The sequence below is a fragment of the Ptychodera flava genome, chromosome 5, assembly GCF_041260155.1.
Source record: "Ptychodera flava strain L36383 chromosome 5, AS_Pfla_20210202, whole genome shotgun sequence".
NCBI lineage: Eukaryota > Metazoa > Hemichordata > Enteropneusta > Ptychoderidae > Ptychodera > Ptychodera flava.
Genome location: NC_091932.1, coordinates 14,998,622 through 15,025,441, shown reverse-complemented (window position 1 = coordinate 15,025,441; position 26,820 = coordinate 14,998,622). Strand labels below are relative to the sequence as shown.

General features: G+C 38.4%; 1 protein-coding gene across 1 annotated transcript; it reads right to left on the bottom strand.

Moving 5' to 3' along the window:
• Nucleotides 1-3,338: 3,338 nt before the first annotated feature.
• Nucleotides 3,339-23,897, bottom strand: LOC139133112 (uncharacterized). Its single transcript, XM_070699533.1, has 7 exons — nt 23,622-23,897; nt 10,330-10,444; nt 8,459-8,533; nt 7,091-8,374; nt 6,730-6,759; nt 6,197-6,269; nt 3,339-5,734 (listed from the first exon to the last, which is right to left on the bottom strand). The coding sequence occupies exons 1-7, from the start codon at nt 23,691-23,693 to the stop codon at nt 5,383-5,385; spliced, it is 2,001 nt and encodes a 666-aa protein (XP_070555634.1). The 5' UTR covers nt 23,694-23,897; the 3' UTR covers nt 3,339-5,382.
• Nucleotides 23,898-26,820: the final 2,923 nt, after the last annotated feature.

Below are 26,820 nucleotides of genomic sequence, written 5' to 3'. Positions count from 1 at the left end.
TTTCTGTCGAGTAAAGTGGATCATTACGATAACGTTCAAGGATGTAAGTCTACGCAAACTATGTTAAATTGTAACAACATTGTTATTTATTATCACACATAAAAGTTTACAGTTTAAAGTGAAAGTGTAAGTTTAAAGTGTCAGCACTTCCCCGTGCAATAGAATCCGAGGCGCAAAAACAAGATACCCTTTCCAACTCATTGACTGTCACCATTAGATTGTTTGACTATTACTGCAAGAGACCCCGTATATCCTCTCGCTGATATATACTCCCTCGAATATTGACAATGTATCAAAAACCATACACTTCATTCCCTTTCCTGAGTTCACCAAAGGTGTATTTGTTGTTCCTGTTAATGGCATACTTGCTGGTGATGTTCTTTCGGTGGTCGTTCTCAATGAGGGTGTGGTTCCTGACGTAGGCTATAGCGGGATAAGAACAGGTAAGCCAACGAACAATGCACTTTTAAAAGTGGTCCTTATTATGATAAAATGTATTGTGCAGGGCAAATAATGTGAATTGACTAATTTTAAGTCCAGATGGTAATTAGTTCATAATATGCTCTCCAACTGAATTTTTTTCGACTTACCCTCCCGCACTCAAACTTCATTTTATCCACTCCCACATATTTTTGCCTGTTTCCCCTCCCTTTGTGGATTTTTGAAGCTCCTCTGCCTTGTTGCAAAAAAAACTTGTCAATTTCCCCCGCCTTTACAAAATTTTCCTCTTAAAATTTTATCATTCTCTTGCACACATGAAGCTCCCCTGCCTTGTGATAACATAATCTACATTTTTAATTTTATAAATAGCATTATTTATTTCTCAGGTATAGAAGTCCCAAACCAGAATAAAGTATACATTTTCTGAAAGCCCTGATATAGGGAAATCTTATCAAGCACAGAACATAGTCATTATTAGCATAATAGTCACGTGACAAGCGTTTTGCAGAACCTTCCAAAATATCGGTTTTACCTCCCTTTAGAGTTGATTCTTTCTGTGTGTCCGAAAGCCAGGAGGATGCAAGATTTCTGGCTATTTGTCAATACTATCATTCTACTGAGTCTGAAAGGATAAACCATAAAAATAAACTGTGACCCCACGCCATTTCGTAAAATTAACATTATATCATTAGTCCTGACACTCCTAGTACGCCATTACACGAAGAACGACGTAGGCAGTCCCTACGGCAACGGAGAAGGGTAAGTTTTAACAAGTACAGTATCATCGACTTAGAATTCCTCGAACAACTCCACTCGCTTGACGTATCGTTACAATTGTATAAAATCATGTAGTGCACTAAATGCAGTTGTATCGAATTCTGTACGTGTATGACCGATAACCCCTTAATGGCAGCATTTGAAACGCGTCACGTGAGGGGTGATGAAATCGTGATAAGTGTTTGACTCAGGAATGTTGTGTTTTTATGTCGACTATGTCAATATTAATCGTCTACTGCAACAATTAAACTTGCATACTCTTTGTAAATGGGTGTATATAAATTATGGACTTTTACATCACAATGTTTCGAGAGGTATAAAGCTATGTTCTACACCCGTCAATGAAACATAAAATGCTATTGGTCTCCCTAAAATTAAGCAGCACATAATACGCTGGTGTAATTATGTCAACAGGACTATTATAGCGCCCTCAAGCAACGGAGTGTCCGAGATAATATTCATGCATGAAATGACCTGCATTCAATATATTGCTATTAAGTGCAGGCTATTTCATACAATATTTTCTACACTTTCTCGGTATACGGTGAATCTGCATCTTCATACATTGATCTGGGGCACATCTAAAGTCATTTTTTGTTGGTTCAATGCAATTATGGTGTGAGGCTCTGCTGCTATATCAAATCTTGTTGCAGAAACGGTATCTGTTGACACCTGTAGATTGTCCACTTTTCTTTCACCAGATTTTCTGTTCATGTAGGGAACCATCTTCACGCTAATGGCACCAATTTGGCAAAGAAAATTCAAAATTGTTGACTTCCCTAGAAAGACAAAAAACTGAAGCTTGAGTAGTTTCCCTTCTCCCTCAGAGCAATAGTTTGGTTTTTCTGTTGTATTGATTAAGTCGACAACCTGAAAGAGTGTTCTATAAGAATGTTCTAGAGAAATGTAATCAATAGCTCACAATTGAGTGTAACAGTGAAATAATTCTCACGCTAAAATTGGAGAAAAGCATTGCTGGGTTCTCGAAAATAAACAAATTTAGATGCTCATTTCAAATAAGACTCAGATAGATAAAGGCTTTTCCTCAAACGATAAACCTAAAGTTTGTTGGAACTTTGCAGCAAAACTAACATAAATGCTTCGATTTCCATCAATCGAAATTGATCACTATCCTATGAGAACGTTTTCATAAGACAGTTTGCAAGTGACTCGAGAATTTTGGTACAACGGTCTCACTTCTGGCCGGCGTAAATAACATGGAAACTTCGTATGTTTAACGTTGTTAAAGAAGAAGATTTACTGCCAAATACTAAAGAGGGTAGCGGGCAATACTATCATTGAAAGTTCCCTCAGCTGTTTTTCAGATCAACAGCGCAGAGGATTTTCAACTTGTTAGTTAATCACAATCAGTAGAAATAACTATTGGAAGGGACAAGGTTTGGAAATTGACATATGGACTGTTTTCTTTGAAATAACACAGAGACTGTGAGGGGTAGCTGTAATAGACACACTCTGCAAAAGTGCATGTTTGTTTTATAAAAATGTTTAATATACATGGTATATATAAGTTATTTATGAAAATTAATTAATTATTTGATTAATTAACTAATTAATTAACTAATTAATTAATTTATTAATTAATGAAGAATATTCTTCTTGTTTTAATTAATTAAATGACCATTCTTCTTATTTTAATTAATTAATTAATTAATTAATTAATTAATTAATTAATTAATTAATTAATTAATTAATGTATGGCTCGCTTGTCCATGTGAGAATTATGAAAAAAAACAATAATGATTTTAGTGCTGTCCCTTTCCAAAATAAGTGGCAAGGCTTCACAAGCAGGTATACACTGTAAATATATTATCGCGAAACTGATTAATTGACAGACTTAGTTAAAGTCGGTGAATTTAAAAGAAAACATAAAATCATTTACAACATTTTCTTTGCGTCCCTTCTATATTATACATACTATTTAAGATTAACAATCCAAGTCTGGTTTTCATAGCGATCGAACGCGTTACCTTTGAGTCTGCGCAGAAGTGAGTTCATTTTCCCCAATCACATGTTTCATATGAAAAGATAACACAAATCAATCAATGTATGTATGCATATGTCTGTACATTTGATAACATTCAAGTTCTAGTAATTGGGGACACTATTAAATATGACGTTTCTTTACCGTTTATAATGACGAAAAGATTACACAATTATAAACGTGGTGAACTTACACAGTAACTTAACATTCCTCCCATTCTAGCTATTATTACATGTATAGTATAATACATTTCTGAACATCTAGATATCGTTGAGTGCTGTGATTTGCTTTTTTATCATTTAATCATTGTTTACACAAGGATCACGTGACAGGTAAATTTGTTTAACTTCTCAAAATTCGGGCTTTCGTCTCTCTGTACAAACGTGCGGTGCCATCCTGTTGAAATTTGCGTGGTTAGCAGGCTGTGCATCCGCCTTGCTAAAATTGTCTACCATTTTTGTATTTGAGGCTCCAGATCATATTCTATGACACGACAAGTATTCCGGCTCATGATCGATCCGTGGTCTAACACCTTTACAAAATGAACTGGGAGAGATTAATAGAATCTCACACCCCCGAGGACCTTGGATCAGATTTCTCACATTGGCACTCGTTGGGGATATTTTGTCTCTCACGAGCCGCAGGCGAATGTGCGACAAATATCTCCAACGAGTGTAAGAAATCTAATCCCAGGTCCTCACATGACCACAAAATGCGTTAAATTCTCACTGCAAACATTGAATGAGTATTATAAGTGTATCATTGACTATCCTACTTCGTGACCATGTATTATACCTCGTCACTAACACCAACCCTGAGGCGAGTTTCACTGCCGATATTTCAACTTCTGCTCCGGAATAGATATCCATTAAGAAAAATTGGCGATATGTTCCAAGTGGCCTATGTTCACTTGTTGTGTGGAAAATTCGACCGTCTTTTGTGAGTCTGTCACCAACGTCGTACAACATTATGCAAAATCATGACTGCCTGCACTGTAACCTGTTTACTTTGTAGTTCCGGTCCGTGTGCTACTCATCGCACATTGGATGATATGTTGCACGTGGAGCGAAAGGCCGTTTATAATCCAATTAGAATTCGTGTAATAATATATCGCTTTCGTACATGCGCATTTATACATAGTGTGGGGTCGATTTTACCCACACCGTCGATCTTACACTCCGAGGCATTTCATCGTTCAAATCGATTGTCTCATGATCCTTCTATAAACAATGATTACAAAATACAAATCACCTTGCAGTATTTGCCAATTTTCAAAGCTTTCGGAAAATTTAAATGGGGTTAAGAGTTCCAGATTTTTGCAAAGAATTCATTGTATGGAATAACCAATATTTCCCCCCACATCCAGAAGAGCAACGGTTACATGAAAGATTGCACCATTCTTCTAGCAATGACAAACGCTCAGTCAGCAAATGTCCTAATATATATAGGTGTTCTAATATGCTCTTGTTAAGATAGATGTGTATGATAATTTGTAAATATGTAACTTAGGTCAAGTAAAACACCCTGCCTTGATCAGACTGTACACATATTGCAACATCTCTACGAAATCCGGCACCGTGTTTGAGAATTTGATTTATCTGGGCAGTATTTATATAAAATCCTATACAACGTAACACACTAACCCCGCAACTTGATGCGATTAAGATAGTGGTGCAGTCTCTTTTGAAGCGCAGATTAACAACAGGGCGCCCTCACCAAATGCATTACGTCAGACACGAGGGCGCAATTTCAGTTTTTGCGCTACTTTCATAGTCATTTGTGTGACGCCCTTTGTTTTGGCTTACTCGGTCCTCAAACAAGGCAAATACAGTCTCATGATTACATCAAGGACGTGGCACCTTATATATTTGTCAAGAATTCTACTCATTATGATATTTATACTGAATAACCGACTCAGAAGGATCACAGTGTGCTGATAGGGGTCATTCTATTTCAGTGTCAATTTTGATTGTTGCTAGAAAAAAATGATCACCTGGTAGATGCTATGATTGAATTTCTGTCACGTGACTGCCTGCGGTAGAAATTCCTTGACGATTTGAGAAGTGTGACCTCGGGGCATGCACACGATGGCTGTCTTATCTTTAGCGCCAGATATTAAAGCATCATTGTTTCATAGCTGCTGAAACCATTACATAATCATCTTAAATATTCGTACTCTGAATTGACGATCCGAAGCGCCAATTGCTATCATATGACGCAGGCTGCCCTCCGTGAGTTCCGTTTTGATAGACACTAGGCTGACCCGGCATCGTAGAATTCGGTATACCTGGCGGAACTCCGTTTTGATAAACTCCCTTCGGAGGGACCTTGGGCCTTCCTGTAGGCTTACTAGTCGGTCCATATCCATTTTGGTATCCATATAAAGGGTTGGCATACTCCTTCGCCTTTGATTGTGGGTAGAAAACGTTCTTTTCACAGTCAAGTCGGTTAGCTTCTGCCTTTGCTTGTTTAGCTGCCAGTGCTTTCGATGCTTCCATAGAAGCTGCTTTATGACTGGAAAAAAAGAAAAAAAAAAAAAGAAAATGACCTTCTACAACTGTAAATTATTACATTACAGGGATAATAGCGATGACGTTTGACAGTAATGATATTTCACTTTTCCTAAAATTATACATTTTTCTCTTTTTCCTTCTCCCTGAAGAATACTGAAAAATAAACTTTAAGTCTTGCCATGACATCACTTCCGTACAACACATCATGTTGTAATTGTCAAATGAAATCTGTCTTGACCAAATTCAGTTGTCAACAATAATATTAAGCCAAACAATATTAGACAGAGTGTGAGAATAAGTTCGATATTAGGTATTTCGAGAGTAAAACAAGAAGTTGTATTACTTCAAGCATCATAAAATGGGAAGATACATAAAATTCACATCTATTGTAGCTTTTAACATTTTTCGCCCAGAGCACAACTCAACAAAAGTCCACGCGATGGCGAGTGCAGCAACCACATACCTGACCACAGCTGAGACAACTGCGAGAGTTACTATGGCAACAGCTGCTACACCAATCACGCCGACAACCGCATCTGAAACAAAGAAAGATGTAAAGTCTTTAGTGTCCTTTCATTTTGTATTTTAGAAGCAGTATGCCTAAAAATTGTAATAGCACAGGAATTACGCGAATTAATGTCATTGGACTAAATGGAAATACGTGTAGACAGCGTACAGAGGGTCAATATTGTTTTCCTTTCTAGACTTATTTGCCGAAGTTGCGATTTGCCAAAGGGCCAACAGCATAAGGTAGTCAATTACACATGTTCACTGTTTTACTGTTTCGGCATAGATCAAAGAATGACTTAACGATCCGCCGCTCAATGGAGTTCCTTTGGCCAACGCTACTCCTTCCTCGACGAAATTCAATCCTTTTTGAGAATCTCTCTCAGGTACGGTAGTCTCTACTTTGTTTCTCCTGGGAGAGTACCTCTTGATAAATGATTTAATATTGTTAAAATGATCATAACACGAAATGCTAAGAGTTGTACTTACATAATCCAGGAGGAATCGTTCCTTCATTTCCTGACGAAAAGAAAAGCTCAAATATTAGCACTACTGCCAGTAAAGTCTATGCATTTCACCTAAACAACAATAGCACACAAGAAATTAAAACGAGCGTCTTTTCTTCACAGTAACCATACATTGTTATGTGAATGAGACACTAGTAGTAATTAAATTGTTACGTTTGACCGTACCATAATTTAACCATATTTGAAATTCGCCAAAAATGGATTCAGTTGTTGAATATTTTGCCTTGTATATTACCGTGCATGCTTTTCGTGAATACATAATGGTCGCAGTGAAGGAGACACCAAAATGATATTGTCATTTGAATATTTGGGAAAACCCCCACCTGTTGATTCAGTTGTTGATTCTACAATCTCAGTACCCCCGGTTACTGTTTCAGTTGACTTGTCAAAGTCTGACGTGCCCAGGGTTGAGACATCAGTCGTTCTTTTATCCGTTACGCCTGGAAGGGTTGCCTTTTCCTCTGCAGTTGTTGTCGAAGGCGTCGTCGTCGGTGTGGTTTCCCGTTTCGTTGTCCGTCTCACAGTTGTACGCGGTATGGTTGTCGATGGAGGCACACTGTCCGCGGTCGTTAAAATTCTCGCCGTCGTCTCTGGCAAAGTTGTCGGTTTTGACGTTGTCAATCCGGCTGAACTAGCAGGGGAAGTGCTAATGACTGCCGAAGGGGTAGTTGAATCCGGATGAGTCGTTGATTCAACAGTTGATGGTTTAGCGGACGTGCCCACTGAATCTGTCGCCCGTGAAGTTTCGAAAGATGTGGTTGGTGCGACGGGCAAAGTTGTGTGAAGATTTGTACTCGTTTGTGGCTTAGTTGTTGGCAGCGTTGTAAGTAATCCAGTAGTTGATTCTTGTGTAGTTTCTCCCGATGCGGTCGTTGAGGGTGCACTGTCCGTAGTTGTCCCGGCTGTCGTCGACAGATATTCTGTCATAGTTGTTGGCAGCGTTGTAAGTAATCCAGTAGTTGCTCCCTGTGTAGTTTCTCCCGATGCGGTCGTTGAGGGTGCACTGTCCGTAGTTGTCCCGGCTGTCGTCGACAGATATTCTGTCATAGTTGTTGCAAGCGTTGTGTCTGATCCAGTAGTTGCACTGTCCGTAGTTGTGCCGGCCTTGGACGATAAATAAGTATTCATTTCTGTCATAGTTGTTGGCAGCGTTGAAGGTAGTCCAGTGGTTGCTCCTTGTGTTGTTTCGCGTAATGTTGTCGTAGTGGGTGCATTGTCCGTAGTTACTCCAGCTGTGGTCTTGGGCATAGTTGTCGAGCCACCGACTGTAGTGTCTGCTAAATTATTCGTCGGGGACACCATGATTGTTGTTTGTGCCGCGGTCGAAAATACAGTCGATCCGTCGGCAGTCGTTTGACGTGCTGTCGATGTTGGTCCATCGGTAGTCCCAGCGGCCGTTGTTGTTTCTGCAACGGTTGCTAATGCCTCTGTCGACGGTTTAGGTGAGGTTTCCGCGCTAAAACTGGTTGTTGTCGGTTCCGCCGTGGTGGGTTGGGAAGTTGTTGCGCTTTGTGTGGTCATCGCGGCAGTAGTGCTCATTTCGGCGGTTGTTTCCTTCGCTGACGTCATCGCATCTGATTGCGTTGTTTCTGGTGCCGTCGTTGTCTCTGTGACGGTGGAAGATTCGTCGACGTCACTCGTGGCATCTTGACTTGGTGTTTGGACATTCGTAGTTGTAAGAATCGTCGAACTAGGACTTTCTGTATTCGTCGTGCCGCTCTCGGTGGAGCTGGGTTCTGTTGTCGCAATCGCAGTCGTCGTTGTGTCTGAGCAGAAAATTGAATATCAAATATAAAGTATTTAAAATTAGAAAATAATGAGCATGCTCTTCAAATGTTCAGTTCACTTTATGAAATGTCAATTAAAGGTCGTAGCTGTAGCTTTAAGGTAGTATGGGCCTCGAAAGTGAAAGACTTAAACTTTTACTCAAACTTTCCTGGAATGAAACTTTCAACCATTCTCTTAGCAAATCAACGATAAAAATCGGGGGTCACCGTGCAAAGTTTGGAACTAGCGAAACAAAAACCACTAAACATTTTGCGATATTTGAAATTCAAATGGACGCCATTCCTGTGTTAACTTTGTAGGGGAAAATTAAATTTTGGATTTGCAAAAAACTAAGACGTTGAAAGTTTTTCTTTCTCCTAGAGCTTCCAAACGAGCCGCCACAAGTGGTCGATCAGAAGTGAGTTGTAGAAATTTGATACCTCAATTTTGGTATTATTGACAAAGATTAGTTTAATTTATACTACAGAACTCTATAAAATTTCAAAAGAGATATTAAATTTCATAGAGTAGTATAAATTAAACTAATACTTATCAATAATACCAAAATTTAATATCTCATTTGAAACATTGTATATATAGAGAAAAAATTAATTTAGTTTGCATTAGTTATTCCCATTCTTAAATGGCAGGGATTGAAAACTGAAATTCAAAAAAGTTATTAAAAAGTGACGAGCAAAATTGAAATGATTCTGATTCAAAATGAAGAACTACATTGCGAAACGAAATTGTCGTTTGTTACATCGTATCTAAAGAACATAATGTGAAAATGATTCTTACAAAAAAAATGAGCAAGCTGAAGTGGAGGTAAATTATTTTGAAATCTTGAGAATGGGAGACAAAAAAGAAGCCAGTAAATTTTGTTATTTGAATAAATTTGCACTGGAAGTATACTTCTTTCTCAACAAAATTACGACTGCGCATGATTATCAAGCTAATGGGCGAATCCCAACAATGTTGTGATCTTTGGTTAACATGTCAAATTAATGAAAATTGAATGAATCTTTGCCAAAAAGTCATTTTGAGCGAAATACGCTGTGTTATATGCAGCTATCCAATAGTGTTGTCGGAAACGAAGAAGATGACGAAGACGACGACGAAGATGATGATTGTGATGATGGTGGAGTGGTGGTTGTGATGATGGTGATGATGATATTGATGATAATGTTGAGGATGGTGATGACGGTTATGATAATAATGATGGTGATATTGCTAGGCACAATACATGGAAGAAAAACTTCTTAAGGTAGCTAAATACCTCAAAGACATTTTCAGATTTTTATTTGTTTCTCAGCTATTAAAGTCCCAAACCTAATAAAGTATATATTTTCTGAAAGCCCTGTTATTGGGAAATCCGGCCGTGCACAATACACGGTCATTATTTGCATAATAGTCACGTGACAAGCGTTTTGCTGAACTTTCCAAAAATAGGTTTTCGCTCCCTTTAGCGAACACACAGCACAATTTCCGGTTGAAATTTATGTATTGATAAACCTTAGCAATATCCTTCAAATCCATATCTGCGATTTTTTCTCCGAGTCTTAATTTAAATTATATGGCGCGACAAATACAAATTCTTGAAAAACACCTAGCCTAACACCTTTTATAGTGCATAACAAAATAACTAAGGCATTTACATATATATACTTTGTTGGGGTTTAGGACTTCTATAACTGAGAAACGAATAAAAATCTGAAAGTGTCTGTAAGGTATGTAGCTACCTTAACTTTCAAAGTGATTAGAATAGTTGTTTAAATGTCAGAATCATAAACCATACCAAGTCCAGGTGGAGGCGGTAATTCGAATTCGGGAACTTCAGTAGGACAACCGCAATTCAGCCGTTCGTCGGACCCCGTTCCGAAGCACCATTCTTGGCACGACCCAAATTGAATCTGTGAAAAAGATATTACAAAACGAACAGTCAGCATTAATCCCGTACATTTAATGATTTTTGTGATTTCTGATAGACCTTTCCTTAAGGTAAATACCCTGACATTAGACTCCATGCTTCAGGTAATATGCACCCAGAAATTGAAAGACCCAAACTTCCGCTCAAATTTTCTTCCGGGAAACTTTCAGCCACTGTCTTATTAAGTGTAAATAAAAATCAGGAATGAATACTGGCGAAATAGACTACCTATAACATTTACCGATCTCAGTAATTCGAAATGGCCGCCGCCGACCCTGTGTTAAACTCCACGTGCGATATTCGGAAAAGTAGGACGCTGACAATTTTTCTCGCTTTCATAGCTTCGAAAAGAGTCCAAATAAGCGGAACACCAGAAGAGCATTGAGCAAAATTGAAAAAATTAATTACTGTCCCCGAGGACCTTAAAGTGTCGTGTTTGCGATCGTAAAAATACAGTTTTTTCCAGTTTCTGACACAAAAGAAAAAATGTTGTTACTTTTACCGTGTGACGGTATGGATGTGACAGGATATTTGAGCACGAACGAAAGCTTGCCTCGCTTTCAAAGTACAGCCTTGACAACATGAAAGCCCCTCCAGTGTTACGCTGACAAAGGCCCGAAGAATTGGATTACATGACTGTGGAGTCTCTGGCTAGTAGCACTGTTGTCATGTGATTTGTTCATCCGTGTGACACAACCAGTGACCTAGTAGCCCATTCCAGTCTTTCCTTAGTTCGTGAGTCTAGGGACATGTATACGATGAGATTTTGATCGGTTCACGACACATGCACACGAGCGAGAGCACAACACGATATTGGAATTCTTGCGTAAAAAAAAAAAAACCGATTTTTTTCTGTAGATGAAAGCTAGCTCGCTCGTGTTCAAACCGTGTTATATCGTGAATATAGCACGGTTATTTTCACGTCTCGGCCAATCAGATCGCTGTATTGCTGTCATTAATAAACTGGCATGATATTATTCACAATAAACGTTATTCTAGAATCGTAATCAGCGGTAGCATTCCGGTTTTTTTAGTTATGAAGACGTTCAATAAGAAAAATCAACGACTAAGGAAAAACCGACTCCTAATCCGGTTATAGTCATAACGACGTCATACGAAACGGAATCATAATTATTTCTTTTTGAGTTTTTACCAATTATGAAGAAGTAAGGGCTTTCTCGAACGAAATACGTATAGTTTTGTTATGTCTACTCTATTATATATTCACAGAACCGTATGCAACCATGTAAAAACAGGTTCCAAGAAACATGCATCACTGTGCGCAACACTCACGGTAATGTAATGACAACCTAACTTCTTTGCTGGCTGAGACCTGTATCTTACTGTAGGCACGTTACAGTGACTGCGCAGGTCTCGGTACACGGGGAAAGACGCTGCATTGCAACGCCATCACAGTAGATCTAGGAAAACAAATGTATAAAAGTTATTGATGATTTCTTTTCAGGTAGTATGCGCCTCGAAAGTGAAAGACTTAAACTTTTACTCAAACTTTATTCAAGGAATATTTCAACCATTCTCTTTTAAAATAAAGAATACAAATCGGGGTCACTAAGCAAATTTTGGTACTAGCTAGAGAAACAAATTGCCCAAGATTTACCGATATTTGATATCCAAAATGGCCGCCAACCCTGTGTTAACTCTATGGAGAAAAATAAAATTTTCATTTTTCGAAAAACAAGACCGTGAAAAGTTTTCTTACGCCAAGAGGTTTAAAATAAACCCCCACAAGTGGTAGATCAGAAAACAATCGCAAAAGTTTCAGAGTCCGAATATCTGTCCCCGCGGTGCATTCTACCTGAAAGCCCCAATAGCCACGAATTTTATGCATTGTTCACATGATTTTATTTTCAAACCAAAGTTGGTTCGTGTAAATGTAATAACTGAAGGACACGTATAAAAGTATCACTGCTGATTTGGACCATGCCCAGTATGCGTTTAACAGGTTGCCGCACCCATAAATGTATCCCCCAAAGGTAAAAATAATGCAATATTTCCTGCACATACACGTCGTGACCATAAAAGAAACAAGTATGATGCCATTTACTTGAATGCACAACACACGATCGCCAACATTTTGTTGCTATAATCTTTATTTTCTCTGTTACATGATTAGTTTTTGAAAATGGCGGGAAATCTAAAATGATGCAACAGTTAAAACGTTTGAATTTACATGCCACATTCGACACTTATGACAGTGTTATGCACTTTTTCAGTCCTTAATGGGGCTTACTCAAAGAAAACTCTTGGAAAACTCAGGATATTTTGGGATCGGTTTATTACACATTCATAGCTATTGTGGCTTTAAAGAAGCGGTAATAGCTAGTATGAAAATTTGTGTATCTCGGGTGTAAAGTGCAGTTTTTCATCTAAAAACTTGCTGAATGTGCCAAATTTTGATATTGGACGGCGATAAATTAAGAGAAAATATTGTTGTCATTTTATATCTCCTCTAATACCAATGCACGTTCATCTTTTTACTTTAGGTAGAACGCGCCTCGGGGCTGGGGACCGATAATTATATTCGGACTCTCAAACTCTTCCAATAGTTTTCTGATATACCACTTGTGGGGATTCATTTTAAAGCTCTAGGTATAAGAAAACTTTTCACCGACTTAGTTTTTTCGAAATTAGAAAATTTCTTTTTCTCCACCAGGAATAGCTGCCATTTTGAATTTTAAATATCGGGAAATCTTGGGTTATTTGTTTCTCTAGTACCAAAATTTGCACGGGGGTTTTGAAAGAGAATGGTTGAAAGATTCCTTAAGGAAAATTTAAGCAAACGTTTAAGTCTTTCACTTTCGAGGCGCATATTACCTTAAACCCTTCTTGCCTGAGCTCAGATAGAATGCACCGCAAGGACAGATCTACGGACTCTCTACGTTTTACAGTAATGTTTTTGTCTACCGCTTGTGTGCGCTCATTTTAAAGCTCTTGGGGAGGATAAAGTTCTACCGGTAATCGTCTTATTTTTGTGAAAATTGAAAATTGATTTTTACCCATGCCAGGGATGGCAACCATTTTGAATTTTAAAGATAGGTAAATGTAACGTAATTTGTTTTATAGTTCCAAAATCTGCACGATGACCCTAAAATTTTGTTATCGGCTTTGAAAGAGAGTGGTTGAAAGATTACCTTACTGGACAATTTGAGTTTCTTAAAAGCTTGAAGTCTTTCAACTTCGAGGCGCACACTACCCTAATTAAAACGAAAGTAAATGAATGTATTTTAATACCACGGGGATGAGTATCACGATACCGTATGGTTAGAGTTTGTTCTACATACATGTACTTGTCTTGATTGTCAGCCCGTTGACAATTATTGTCGTGATGTACTTTAATACGCACTATTACGTACGTTCTTTTGACAGACACTTACTTACTCCATTGAATAAAAATAAAATGGCGAAAGGATGTGGCGACTTCTAGAACATGCCAAGACACGTAAGAGGGACCAGTATAGAATTTGCTCAGAACTTACACAATAATTATTTCGCATAAATCACGCCTACTAAGACCTCCATAGTTCAGTCTTTTTTTAAAACAAACTCAGTGTTTTGCCAACCCCCTTCCTCCCAGAATAGCACTACAACAAATACTTGGCATAGTGGAGTTATTGTATTACCTCAGCACAGACAGGACAAAGAACCCCTAGTGTTTCTCATGAAGTGTTATGAAATCACCAAAGGGGCTGTTTTCGCAAAGAAATACCGTGTGACTTTTCCTTCTACTTAAAACGTCTGCCGCAAATATTTTGAATAATCATCAATGTTTCAGGCTATGGTGCATTGTTTACATTCAGTGCCTGCAGGTACCAGTGATGTCTGGCGGAACAAAATAGCGTGGCCTCGATTTTACGTTGCAAAATTATGTTGACTCTCGCAGATTTTTGTACGCTCTATCTATCTCTATAATGATATCAGAGGTTCAGAGTGCATTGACAATTTATTACATGTCTTTCAGGACAAAGGTGAAGCCAGGTGAATTGGCGTGAGGGTCGGAGTAGAGTTTATTTTTAAGTGTTTGGGAGATTATTTTATCTTATCAATTCTTCGAAATTCTAAAGCAATTAGCAACCTCTGTGCAGTATTGTCATCCTTAGAGTCCATTGTAAATATTGATGTCAGTAACGCAGCAGTTCACGTTCAGCGTTTGTAGGTCACTCTCTCGTGTTTCAAGTCATTCTCGCAAAGGCAGAGCTTCGATTTCTGCTCCACAAACCTACGCAATTAGTGTACAAAGGTTGCGGCAAGCCTGAGGAGGTCTGTGATTTTTTAGGCACGGTCTCTGCATGGACTACAGTTCGATGCCAGTGTTTATTGTGACCCATCTTGACTCGTCTTTGGGCTTATCGATCGACTGTCCGTGTTTCTTAAACAGCCCGAGGGTAGAACTCGCAAGTTTTGTTCACAACATTAGAATTTCTTAGATAGGACTGTAAATTTCATAACCTACGACAGTGCTGCAAAAAACAATTTGACCACGACTTTTTTGAAATCAAACGCACGGTACTCGAACGGAAATAGTGTAACTGCGTCATCATTTCATATGCATCTTAAAAAAAGGTGCAAGCGATGAAAGCACATAGTTTACACTCTTTTCTTTAGCAGTCAAAGCGCCACAATAAACTCATGACATCATTCAAGTGAATGGGTTTCCCCCTTGCTTTTACCTGCTGCTTTCAAGTGTGATGTTGACCTCAATTCGAACACTCACTGTAACCACGCCTAATATAAGGGTTATTCAAGAGATGGATTGCCGATTTTTAACGTTCCTGTGTTGTGATTGTTCAATCGCTATTTTACAACGTTGACAAAGGAACGCCAGCTTCTCACAGGATCATATGCAGTGACCCTGACCGACTTCAATGAATGTAAATACATCACTCGATGGTATAGAAATATGGATGATAAATTGGTCAAAGGTCGGTTTAAGGTGATTCGTATTCGTATAAATTTACATAGGTAGACAGCGTACTTATTGTTGTCTCTTTCAAAACCAACTTAGGCGTTTTGAGCGTCCATCTCTCTGTGTTACGTGTACCATGGACAGTAGATCTAAAGAGGTGTCCTCCCCACTCTACCGTCTATACGTGAGCAGACTAGTATGCACATGTATTTATAACCGATTGTAAGTGCATGCAGACGCATTGCAAGCAAACATTTGATGTATGTATGACTGCAGGAAAGTATGTGCGCGCGCACGTCTCTGTAGGTGTGTGTGTGTGTGAGAAAGTACTCGGCAATAGAAAGGTGTGTGTGAGTGTTGGGGGGGGGGGGTTAGATGGTGAATGACTTGTTCTCTGTGCACACATGTTCACAATTCATCTGACCATTGAAACTAAATCCTTCACAAAGCTCTGCGAGCTGTACTTTTTAGACGTATTTTCCTGTGCTGTTGACTTCAGTGACTTGGTTCTGTTCGTCAAAAACCGTTAAAACTGTCTTTCTATGCTTCTAAAGTCATGCCGACGTGCCTAGTGTTCAAGTTGGCATCACAGACTTTATATGTACCTCGACAATGTCCTATAATATACATGTAAGTCCGTGTCAGAGTTCATTTGTCAACGATGACGTCGCATATTGTAAACGCAACACATATGTTGTTCGACGAAATGTAAACACATACTTGGGAGAAGAACACGATATTTTTGTTTTGTGGAACCAAAACAAAACTTGTATCTATAGTTACAGCCATTGCCTCTTTATGTAACCCCTACTGGTATTTTTTATCTTCAATCTGTAGAATCTAAATTTTGGCCTTCCCAATTTAATTTGAGAAACAACAAAGAAAAAACTACACACGATGATTATGGTAACTATATGAAAATAATCCATTGTAAACACACTGACTTTCAAAACTAATGGAATACTAGTGATGCCGTGACAGCCCTACAAACTAAACATGAGACATCAATCGAAGTCGTCAAACATCATCACTGGAGACCATTTTAAACAGCATTTTGCACGATGATCACCATTTCTGCCATTACGGTTTTGATGTTTAGGGACAATTACTTAAATTTGAGCCCGTAACTGTGGTTTAAAAGAGGAGTTCAGTATTGTCTGTGTGAACCTCAGAACTTTAATTTCAGCCCGGTTATCGTGTCGACTCGTGTCTACAAGTTCCGAAAATGCGAGTCAGAACGACACAAAAGACCGTGACATTTTTCGGACAACGATTTTTTTACACCCAATACATCGAAGAGTGGCCTGTGAAATGTGGGCAAATCGTATTTTACTGTCATTTCACGTGATTATCTATATTAAAACGAAATTTCTATCTGTAATGTATTTTGTCAACGTAGTATTTCTGAATTGGAATCTTGGCCGTCATATGAAAGTATGAATAACGAATTGCATAACATGCCACGTGTTAAACTGATAAGGTATTGATATTTCTCATCGCGAGTAACGATGTGAATGGCGACAACTAGCCTGATATGTTGATAAGAAATTGAAAACAGAAAATAGAAAAGGTTCTACCTGATAGGGAGCCTTCATTTTTAACGCGTGGGAAGGGGTGCGGTTAGTAAAAATGAATTTGGGGATTAAATTCTGGAGGAGTCAGATTTTATGAAAGGCGGTTCGAGGTGGAGCCATATTTTACACATGATTTGTACGTAACTATGGCAATAACATATAAGTTGAACGAATCGTATACACAATCACAGACTCTATAACTATGACACAATAGAAATAGAGCCATGGTTTCATTCTGACAGCACAATTAAAATTCTACGAACAATACAAAAAGGATTCCTGCTCCAACAGCGCTGGTTGTTATTGTAAACAAACAGCAGACCATACAAATTCCGGCTTATAGCATAGTGAATAGGCTAATAAAGTATTGACCACTGGTGCCATCATGGCAACTCCTGGTCAGAAAAAAACGATGAATTACCATAAGTACAACTGTAGCAGTTTACAATACCCGTTAAACCGTCCATGGTAATTCAACCTCCATATAATTTCACCCCTGTAAAAATGAAGACTCCCACAGTTGACATACCGTGTATACAATTTCTAATATCTGAGTTCAATTTACTGTTACCCTTGTAGAGTTAGAGTTATTATTTAGAGTAGAGTTGACTTGTCGTCATTGATGTCGTTATGCATAAAGAAAACAAACACCAATTTGGCATTTATTCGTAGTGTCATTGGCATTTATTACTTACAAATAAAGTTGGCCGACAAAGAAACACAGTGCCAATAAAGCCCAATAAAGATCGAACTTTGGTCAAGTTTAAATTTGTGAATCGATCGAATAATGCAATTTGCCCATATCTCAACGGCCATTCCAGGTGAAAAAGTGGTTGGCCGAATGTCTTGGGTTCACAAGCATCTGGTGACAGTCAATTTATTCGAACGGAATTCAGAAATTACCGAACAATGAGGCCAATCTCGGAATTTTCCTGATTACTACAGCAGCAGGTGTTTACTTTTTGTCAGTCATAGCAGAATGTCGTGTACTGCATGCTCGCGTTCCTCAGGCCAGTGACCGTCCCTCCACGGTGCTCAGGCTATCGACTACAGAGACAACCAAACTGTTGTGCAAAAGCTATGTTTGACGGAATCCATTAGCAGATTAGCACGTGACTACACTTAAGTGGAAATTACATTGACATTGTTATAATGATAATGACAAAATTGTTCCAAAAGGACAGGTAAATAAAATAAGTCACGACTAAACACAATAAAATGCAAATGAGCGGCTTCATAAAGCTTTTGTCATCAGCTCGGTGTTCTAAGAAACGACTTGTTCGGTGAAACGACAAGAGAACATTTTAGGAAATCATGAACTCATGAAACCTCGAACAATGAGAAGGGCTCAAACCGTCCTTGTGGGAGTATGCGCCTCGAAATTGAATAAACATTTTTCAGAGATGCTTTTCACCATTCTCTTTCAAAATCATGAATAAAGATCAGGGGTCACCTGACAAATTTTGGTACCAGATAAACAAATTACTTCAAATTTACTGATATTTGACATTCAAATTTGCCGCCATCGTGTGTTATCTCCATGAGGGAAAATGAAATTTTCAATTTTCAAAAAAAAAAAAAAAATTTTCAATTTTCAAAAAAAAGAGACGGTGAAAATTTCTCTTCCTTCAAGACCTTTGAAATAATCCCCACAAGCGGGGGGAGCAGAAAAGCACCGTAAAAAGTTGCGAGTCCGAATATACGTCCTCGGGCCGCATTCTACCCGAAAGGCCTGTGTTGGCGCATAGAACCTCGAGAAAAACGGGACAGGCAACTGCTGTTGTTTCTTTGTACGATCTAGCTTGGAATATATTAAGTTTATTTGCCAAGCGGTCCCTGACAACAATACTTCGTACGTACATTTAATGTCATTAACGATCAAACTGACGTTGTGCATATGTACACTTTGCTCTTGCATGGCACGTTCCGAGTAATGACACAGAGATTTTTGAGGGTTTTTTGATAACTGTCATGGTGAATGTTCTGATAACGATGAAGATCACATTTTGGATTCTAGCCAACAGGAAAACACCAGACGATAAAAACAGTGTACATTTAGCCATAGACGCTACAGAAAACTCTTGCTAGGTATCGACATCTAAAGTTTACATTCCCTACCAGAAAAATCTCCGATAACAACAAACTTTTACAAGTTAGACAAGTCTACACTTCCCCAGTCCTGAGAAACGAAAATCTGACCTTTATTTCATCTGTCACGCAAAATTTGACGAAACTCAGGGTATACAAAAATGACTACTCCATCGGAGCTCAAGTACACGACCTCTAACGTTTTGGTACTGTTTTAGCCTCAAGAAACACCAAAATTCGAATATGCTACACATGTTTACACTCGCAAAGTACTAGAAAAACATTTTTAACACTGTCTTCCGCTATCAGGCGAAACCTTGCGATAAATCGGGACTCAACAACGGTTGGTGGAGTCAGAAGCGGTAAGATAGATAAGCATTTACACAAAGCTAAACGCTGTCCTCGCAAATTTGGCCGTTCACAGTTTTCAAACAACAACATTTCAGTAGTTAACATACATACTTTACCGAATCATGGAGCACTCCTCGCACAGAAAATATTCCAACGGTTAAAAAACTGCAAAAATGAGGGAAAATTTGGAGATACACGGACGATTGCGATGTGAAAACATCTCTGTGATGTCAACTGCTGTTAAGTTTTTCTCGAGGGTCTATGGTTGGCGCAAGATTGTCTCATCAGAAAATTTACCCACAAGATTACAATGTCAATGAAAACCGAAGGCTATCGCACCTCCAAATCCTCTTACATACTAGAACAAAGGCGATCCCAGGGATCGCCAAAAGTGCCTTTAATGCACTTTAAAACTCGTCTTCTTAAAATACAATTGCGAGTCAATCCCAGCACCTCTGGATCTAAGAAACCTCTTGCAAGAAACAGGTAGACAAATGCGTGAGTAAATACGATAGTCCAAACTCCGTCGTGATAAATGTCAACACTTGTCGGCCAGAGATGGCGTATGTTTACAAGAAAGGGACATATGTTTAAACACTGTTGATTTAACTCGAAAACAATGTTTTATTATAAAAAAGGGAGAACCAGATATGAACTGTAAATGCTCACGTGTTTCATTATATATTGAAGTTATGTGTAAATTTGAACCTTTGCCACATGTTTTCAACTTCATTGAAAGTATTATGATCAATTCACATAATGAACAATATTCACCACAGATTAACTTTATAGGTCATTAAGTATTCAAATACGCAATTAGCTGAAATAGAAATAGTTAATTTCTTTGACTGCTGTCATTGTATCACCACTTTATATAGCAAGTGTAATTGCCTTTGGTCAAGTCCTTCAAACTATATATTCCAAACTCTGAAAGCTCATTAGATATGCAAACTATAAATTAGCTGACAAGAAACTTAAGTGCGAAATGACTTCTAATATTGGTATAACCTGGTATAATCATAAATGTACATAGCATGTTATGCCAACTTTGATCAATAAATCCAAGTATATATCCCTTATTAGGAAAGTTCATTAAATACACAAATTAGGAATTGGCTGAAGCAAAAATGCTTAATGCCTTTCAATAATGTTAGCCTGCATAATAGTATCTTTAACGTATATAGCAAGTTTTATCAATTTTGGTCATGTAAATTCAAATATATAACCCTAATTTCAAAATTCATTAAATATGCAAATTAGGAGCTGGATGAAGTAAAAATGCTTCATGACTTTCAGTAACGTCGTATCATAATATCTTTATGTACATATAGCAAGTTTCGTCAACTTTGCTCTAGTCAATACAGATGAATATCCCTGATTATAAAAGTTCATTAAATATGCAATAAGGAATTGGCTGATGTTCAAATGCTTAATGACTTTCAATAATTTCTATCTTTAATGTACATAGCCAGTTTCGTCAACTTTGGTCTCGTCAATACAGATAAATACCCCTAATTAGGAAAGTTCATAAAATATGCAAATTAGGAATTGGCTGAAGTAAAAATGCTTAATGACATTTAATAATGTTCTATCATAGTATCTTTAATGTACATAGCAAGTTTCATCAATTTTGGTAATGTAAATTCAAATATATATCCTTAATTTCAAAAAGTCATTAAATATGCTAATTAGAATTTGTATGAAGTAAAAATGCTTATTGACTTTCAGTAATGTTAAATCATAGTATCCTCAATATGCATACCAAGTTTCGTCAATTTTGATCAAGTAAATTCAGATATATATGCCTAATTAGTAGATTTCATTAAATATGCAAATTAGTGATTATCTTTCACGTCACCCCTTAATAACTTGCACAGCTGATATATCTTGATGTTATCAACATTTGTAGCAAATCTCATCAAATTGTGTGCAGTCGTTCTCAATGTATAGCCGTTTTTTCTAAAATCATTAATTATGCAAATGAGCAAAAAGTAAGCAAGCCACACCCACCAAAAACTAATCAGTTCTATGTATGTACCAGATTTGATTCTGATCTGATGAGCCGTTTTTGAGATATGAGCACACAGAGAGACAGACAGACAGACAGACAGACAGACATCGCTGCGACATATGCTCACGTGTGTCAACACGTGAGCAAAAAACGGACCCGGGGATAAGCGATTCGCGGTGACCGTACCAAAAGTCAATGTTTAGTATTATCTTATGACGGTCAGAGAGCTACTTCATGATTATTTGATAGGAATATAGAGTTTCGCAATTAGTAAAGAATTTCTATCGCCCTTTGCCAGTTGAAACCATCGATTGAAATTCATGTTTACCATGTTTAATTCCACCATTTTTAACCAGGGCAAAGAAGCTTTAGACATTTTTTTCGGCGTGCAGTGAAGTCCATACAGTTAAGCTCTAATGTAGGTATAATGTTCGTTAAAATCACATTGAAAGCACTCTCTGATATTAGAAAGGATTACCCTGAGGTTCAATAAAAACAATGCTATATATCACTGCTAAGGAATGGGCCCTCTAGGGTCACCATAAATGCTGAAAGAGAGTGTGTTCCACGTGGCAGAGATATACTATATATATATATATATATATATATATATATATATATAATATATATATATTATATATATATATATATATATATATATATATATATATATATATATATATTATATATATATATATATATATATATATATATATATATATATATATATATATATATATATATATATATATTAAAATACTGAAAACATAACTTTCGAAATTGCGTCATAGATCTGCTCTAAATAAAGTTTCATTTAACGCGCGTTTCCCCATACCGGAGTTGTCAGGTATTGTCACCTGTCACTCAGTCATTGCCGGATGTGCGAGCTCTGTACGGAGACTGCATACTCGTGTACAATTTCTGCGATCATGTTAGGTCACGGTTCACGGGGCAGCTTGTGGAAAGACGATGCTCGCTAGAGGTGGCCAGGCAGGCAACTTTTTCCCCAGTCAGCGGGCCGGGTATTCTATTCTTTTCTCTTGTCGAGTGACTCGGAGAGATCCCAGTTGCGCGGAGTAGTTTTATGGGATTGTTTGTCTTTTTCGGTTTTAATGGTGCTCAGAAGGATATAAACAGGCGTTACCCTCTCAATGTCGCACCTAACTTCTTGTTTGTCAAAATGCCTTGGTATATTCACACCTGAGAACACCTCTGATCTGAGAACAGTATCATTCCGAATCAGCTGGTAGGATCACCTACCGGAGTCTCGAATCATTTTAATCTCCCGGAAACGATGAGAGACTGGTTTCTCTAACTCTGCTGTATTTGCATGCTAATAGGGATGACCTTGCAAAACAAAGAGAAAGTCAAATTGAATGTACTGTTGTTGTCGTCGGTATTTAGGGGTTTGCCATCACCCACGACATAAAAAACCACCGACGAAACATTGCACGCTTACCGAAGGAAAACTGTGAACGACTCGTAGATTGATATTTCACTTGTTCAATCTTACACACCTGCGCGTCGACTTCGGGTCACAATCGTCCAAAGAAAGACGGGAATCAGGCGATTTGCTGTGCAACAAACAGTTCACTTCAGAAGATCAAGTGCTTCAATTATCGACGGCCCCGGCCCATTCATTGTTCAAGTGAATCGATGTAGTCGTGTTTTTTTCGTTCGATAACTTCCTCATAAACCATGTGTGTTCTATACGTATTGAAAACGGGAGTCAAGCCTCGAACATTATAGTCTTCGTTACTCATAAAAACACAAAGCGAGAACATTTCTTTTTTATACCCATCCATGCCGTGCATTATACAATTTGGACAGTCGAAACTATTGAGAATTGCGGATAGACACTTGTTAGCCACGGTTTGTTGCAACGCCGACCGAGTAGGTGACGTTTGAGGATCAAAGGGACCCTTTGATCGCCAAGAAGTGCGATAGAGACAAGAAACCACTGTTGTCTCTCGATGGCTTCAGACCTGCCACGATATACTTATATAATATCATTTTTAGCGATATCAGCAGGGTCAGGCGATTGTTATCATCAGTACAGTGGCGGCATTGAAAAAAACCCAACTGTCACACCTGGTCACAAACTGGAAGCCATTTGAAATTTCAGAATTTTTCACTCTAGCAGAGGTCGATTTGAGTGTGAAGCAAGGCGTTTACATCTACATGTGTAAAACCCAAAGAGCTGAAAACTTACCGAGGCGATCAGGATACACACCAACGTCAGTGCGCCTGGCGAGGATCCAGTTACCAGCCCGAATGAGAACATTTGCGTCGCTTCATGGGTTAAAGCGGACCATAAAAGAATGAGACCAATCTTGATATATTGTAACGGCGCAAATTAATCCACTAAGGCGTACATTTGACGTTGACTGAGGGCGAAATTTGACTGCCCCGAGCCGACATTTTGTGCGATTGAGACTGCACTGTTCACAGTTGCGCACAAACGGTAGAGCTGATAAGAGGAAGTATCGTTGCTTGTTTAACAAGACAGACGTCAAAAAATGCAAATTATCGCTAGAACACGCGGATGTCAGGACCTTACCTGGCCATGGGTTCATATGACAATGGGGGAGCAGTCAAGAGGACGATTTCAACGTACTGTGACCGGAGTTACATTTTACATGTAAATATACTGCTCTAACTTGTTTTGAACAAAAAATTAGAGATTTTGAGGGGAGGTGGACGCTAGTGACAACGGCTTTCCCGCTAAGATTCGCGGAATTTCCCCTCCCACCAACAAACCGGCTTCTCCAGAACCCCACCAGCAGAGCTTATAAGTTCCCGCTGATCCTCAAGCTCCCCTCCTGACAAAAGCTTCCCTCTACCCTCCCCTTGTCCAACGACGATATTCCCGAGGACAACCGAATCAAGCTTTAAGACCCTTCCGATGGGCTTCTAGACAAATTGTCAGTGGATCACTAGCACAAAATTCCCTCGTCTGCTTATGATAAAACATAACTCAGCATGTCATTTTCTTGGCTTGTTTTTTTTAAAGGAAAATATGCCCGCTCGCCCTACAAACAATCGTTGGCGATTTTTCACGTCCATTTCACGTCACGTTCCATTGCACCCCGTCTCTCTCTTTTCTCTCAACTCAACCAGTAATTCGAGCAGGACATTTTTGTAGGAGCGGGTCTGATGCTATGTAGTCAGCGGACAAAATGATGGCAATTTTAACGTCTACCTGACAGTTGCGTAGGATGAAAAATACTATCATCTGTCAGTGCGAAAATTCGAAAAGTATACAGAGCCACTCCACATGGAGTGACAGTGGTTCACCTTTGCCATCCCCTCGTTCGGCGTTACCTGTCAAATGGCGTCGCCACGTATACGTGTGTCATTGTCGTCTATGAGGCACGACGGGTAGAAATAAAGACAGGTTTAAGCATTTTGCATTTTCGTCTGAGTACTGACATGGTGAAAGCGTCGTTTCTTTTCCTCGCTGGCTGTGCTATGGTTCCACTGAAACGTGATAAACACAACCCTTGAAGGTACATGCTTAGCATTATAGGAATTTACGGTCGACTATTGACAATAATATCCAGTCTACCTGTTTATTTCCTTTCAAATAATTGGTTGAGAGAAAACAGTAACTGCTTTGTAAAAACCTGTGGCATTTTAAGTGATTGGCTCGATAAATTTGGCACGGCGATTTCAGAGGAGACATTTTGAAATTCCTCGGCGGAAAAATGTGAAATTATATGGCGGGCGGAAGTGAGAGTCGTACAATTATTGCTTCGGCATTATCAAGGGCTTGGTTGACATTACACTCAATTGACCCAGCGATGAGGGCACGGCATAAAATGGAGGGCCGCAAACGTTGGAATAACACCAAATACTTAATTCTAAAGAATTAATTCTGAATAATTAATTCTGAAGAAACTAGTGGGAGCGACTTCCAAATCATAGAGTTAAAGTGGTTCTTGATTTTTTTGAGGTTGTTAGGGGTACTTTACAATCAGGGAAATGTTCTAGTTTCCAGACCCCCAAGACCTTTGTGAATTTAGCATACATAACGGTTCAATATTGACATAAGTATTAAGGAAACTTGAAGGCAGATCAATGCACAAATACCGGCAATTCTTGTCCAATTTGTAATTTCTCTAGCACAAAAATTTGCACGGTGACCCCCCAATTTTTATTCTTGATCGTGAAAGAGCATGGTTGAAATATTCTTGACGAAAAGTTTCGTTAAAAATTTAAGTCTCTCATTGAGACGTATACTATGTTAATGTCTACCTGCCTCTTCAGCTGTAGTTTGAATAGCAAATATCGGCAATTCGTGTCCAATTTATTATTTCTCTAGAACAAAGATTTGCACGGTGACTCTCAATTTTCATTCTTGATTTTGAAAGAGTATGGTTGAAATATTGATGACAAAAAGTTTCAGCAAAAATTTAAGCCTTTCATTGACGCGCATACAACCTTAAAGTTTGCCTGCCTCTGGAGCTGCACTTTGAATTGAAAATAACGGTAAAACGTGGGTAATTTGTAATTACTATAGTAAAAAAAATTGCACGATGACTCCCAATTTTCATTCTTGATTTTGGAAGAGAATGGTTGAAATATTGGTCGAGAAAAGCTTTAGCTTAAGTCTAATCCTTTGATTGAGGCGCATACTACCTTAAAGTCTGCCTGCCTCTTCGTAATTCTGGGGAATGATGACCACGGACACAGGACTAATGTTGTCAAGGCAAGATATATCAAACATTTCCCACGAAGTCGATAACGTCACAAAAGATTATATGTGCGCATGCGTTGAGAGTTTCGTCAACGATAAATTAGGCAATTTAATCTTCTCAACCTTTGCGTGTCAGTAATAATAAAGCATGCGCCCCCTGAACAAATATAAGACCCTCATTTAAATAAACAAACACCAAACTGAGACGATAAAAGTACAGTACAAAGGTAAACATCTTTATTTGCACATGCTGATACATGTGGAAGAAAACTTATAAGTCACTGAGTTAACGGAACTATAATGAAATTGAATTTGCATAAAATGCAAAATGTATTCAAATTTTTGGACACGTTTTCATCTGCCACATCCATGATATGTTACATTCACATCCGGGTTGGAAGACATTTTGAGATGCTTGGATACAAAATAACTGTCAGGGTATGTACGTCTTGTTTATTGTATTTTGATTGAATGCTCTGTCGCTAAATCAATCGCTTCAATAATCATTAATTTATTAAGGTTTACATTTACCGTGTTACTCACAGATGACAATAGTACAAAAAAATTAAATAATTCACTATGTTGATAACACTTGGTGCCACTTTACTGGTAATAAACTACACTGTTAAGAGGGGCAAAGTTAAGGAACAGGAAGCTTACTTGAGAAACTTTCTCTTGTTCCTAAATCCACTTCATCCATAATGCAGAGTAA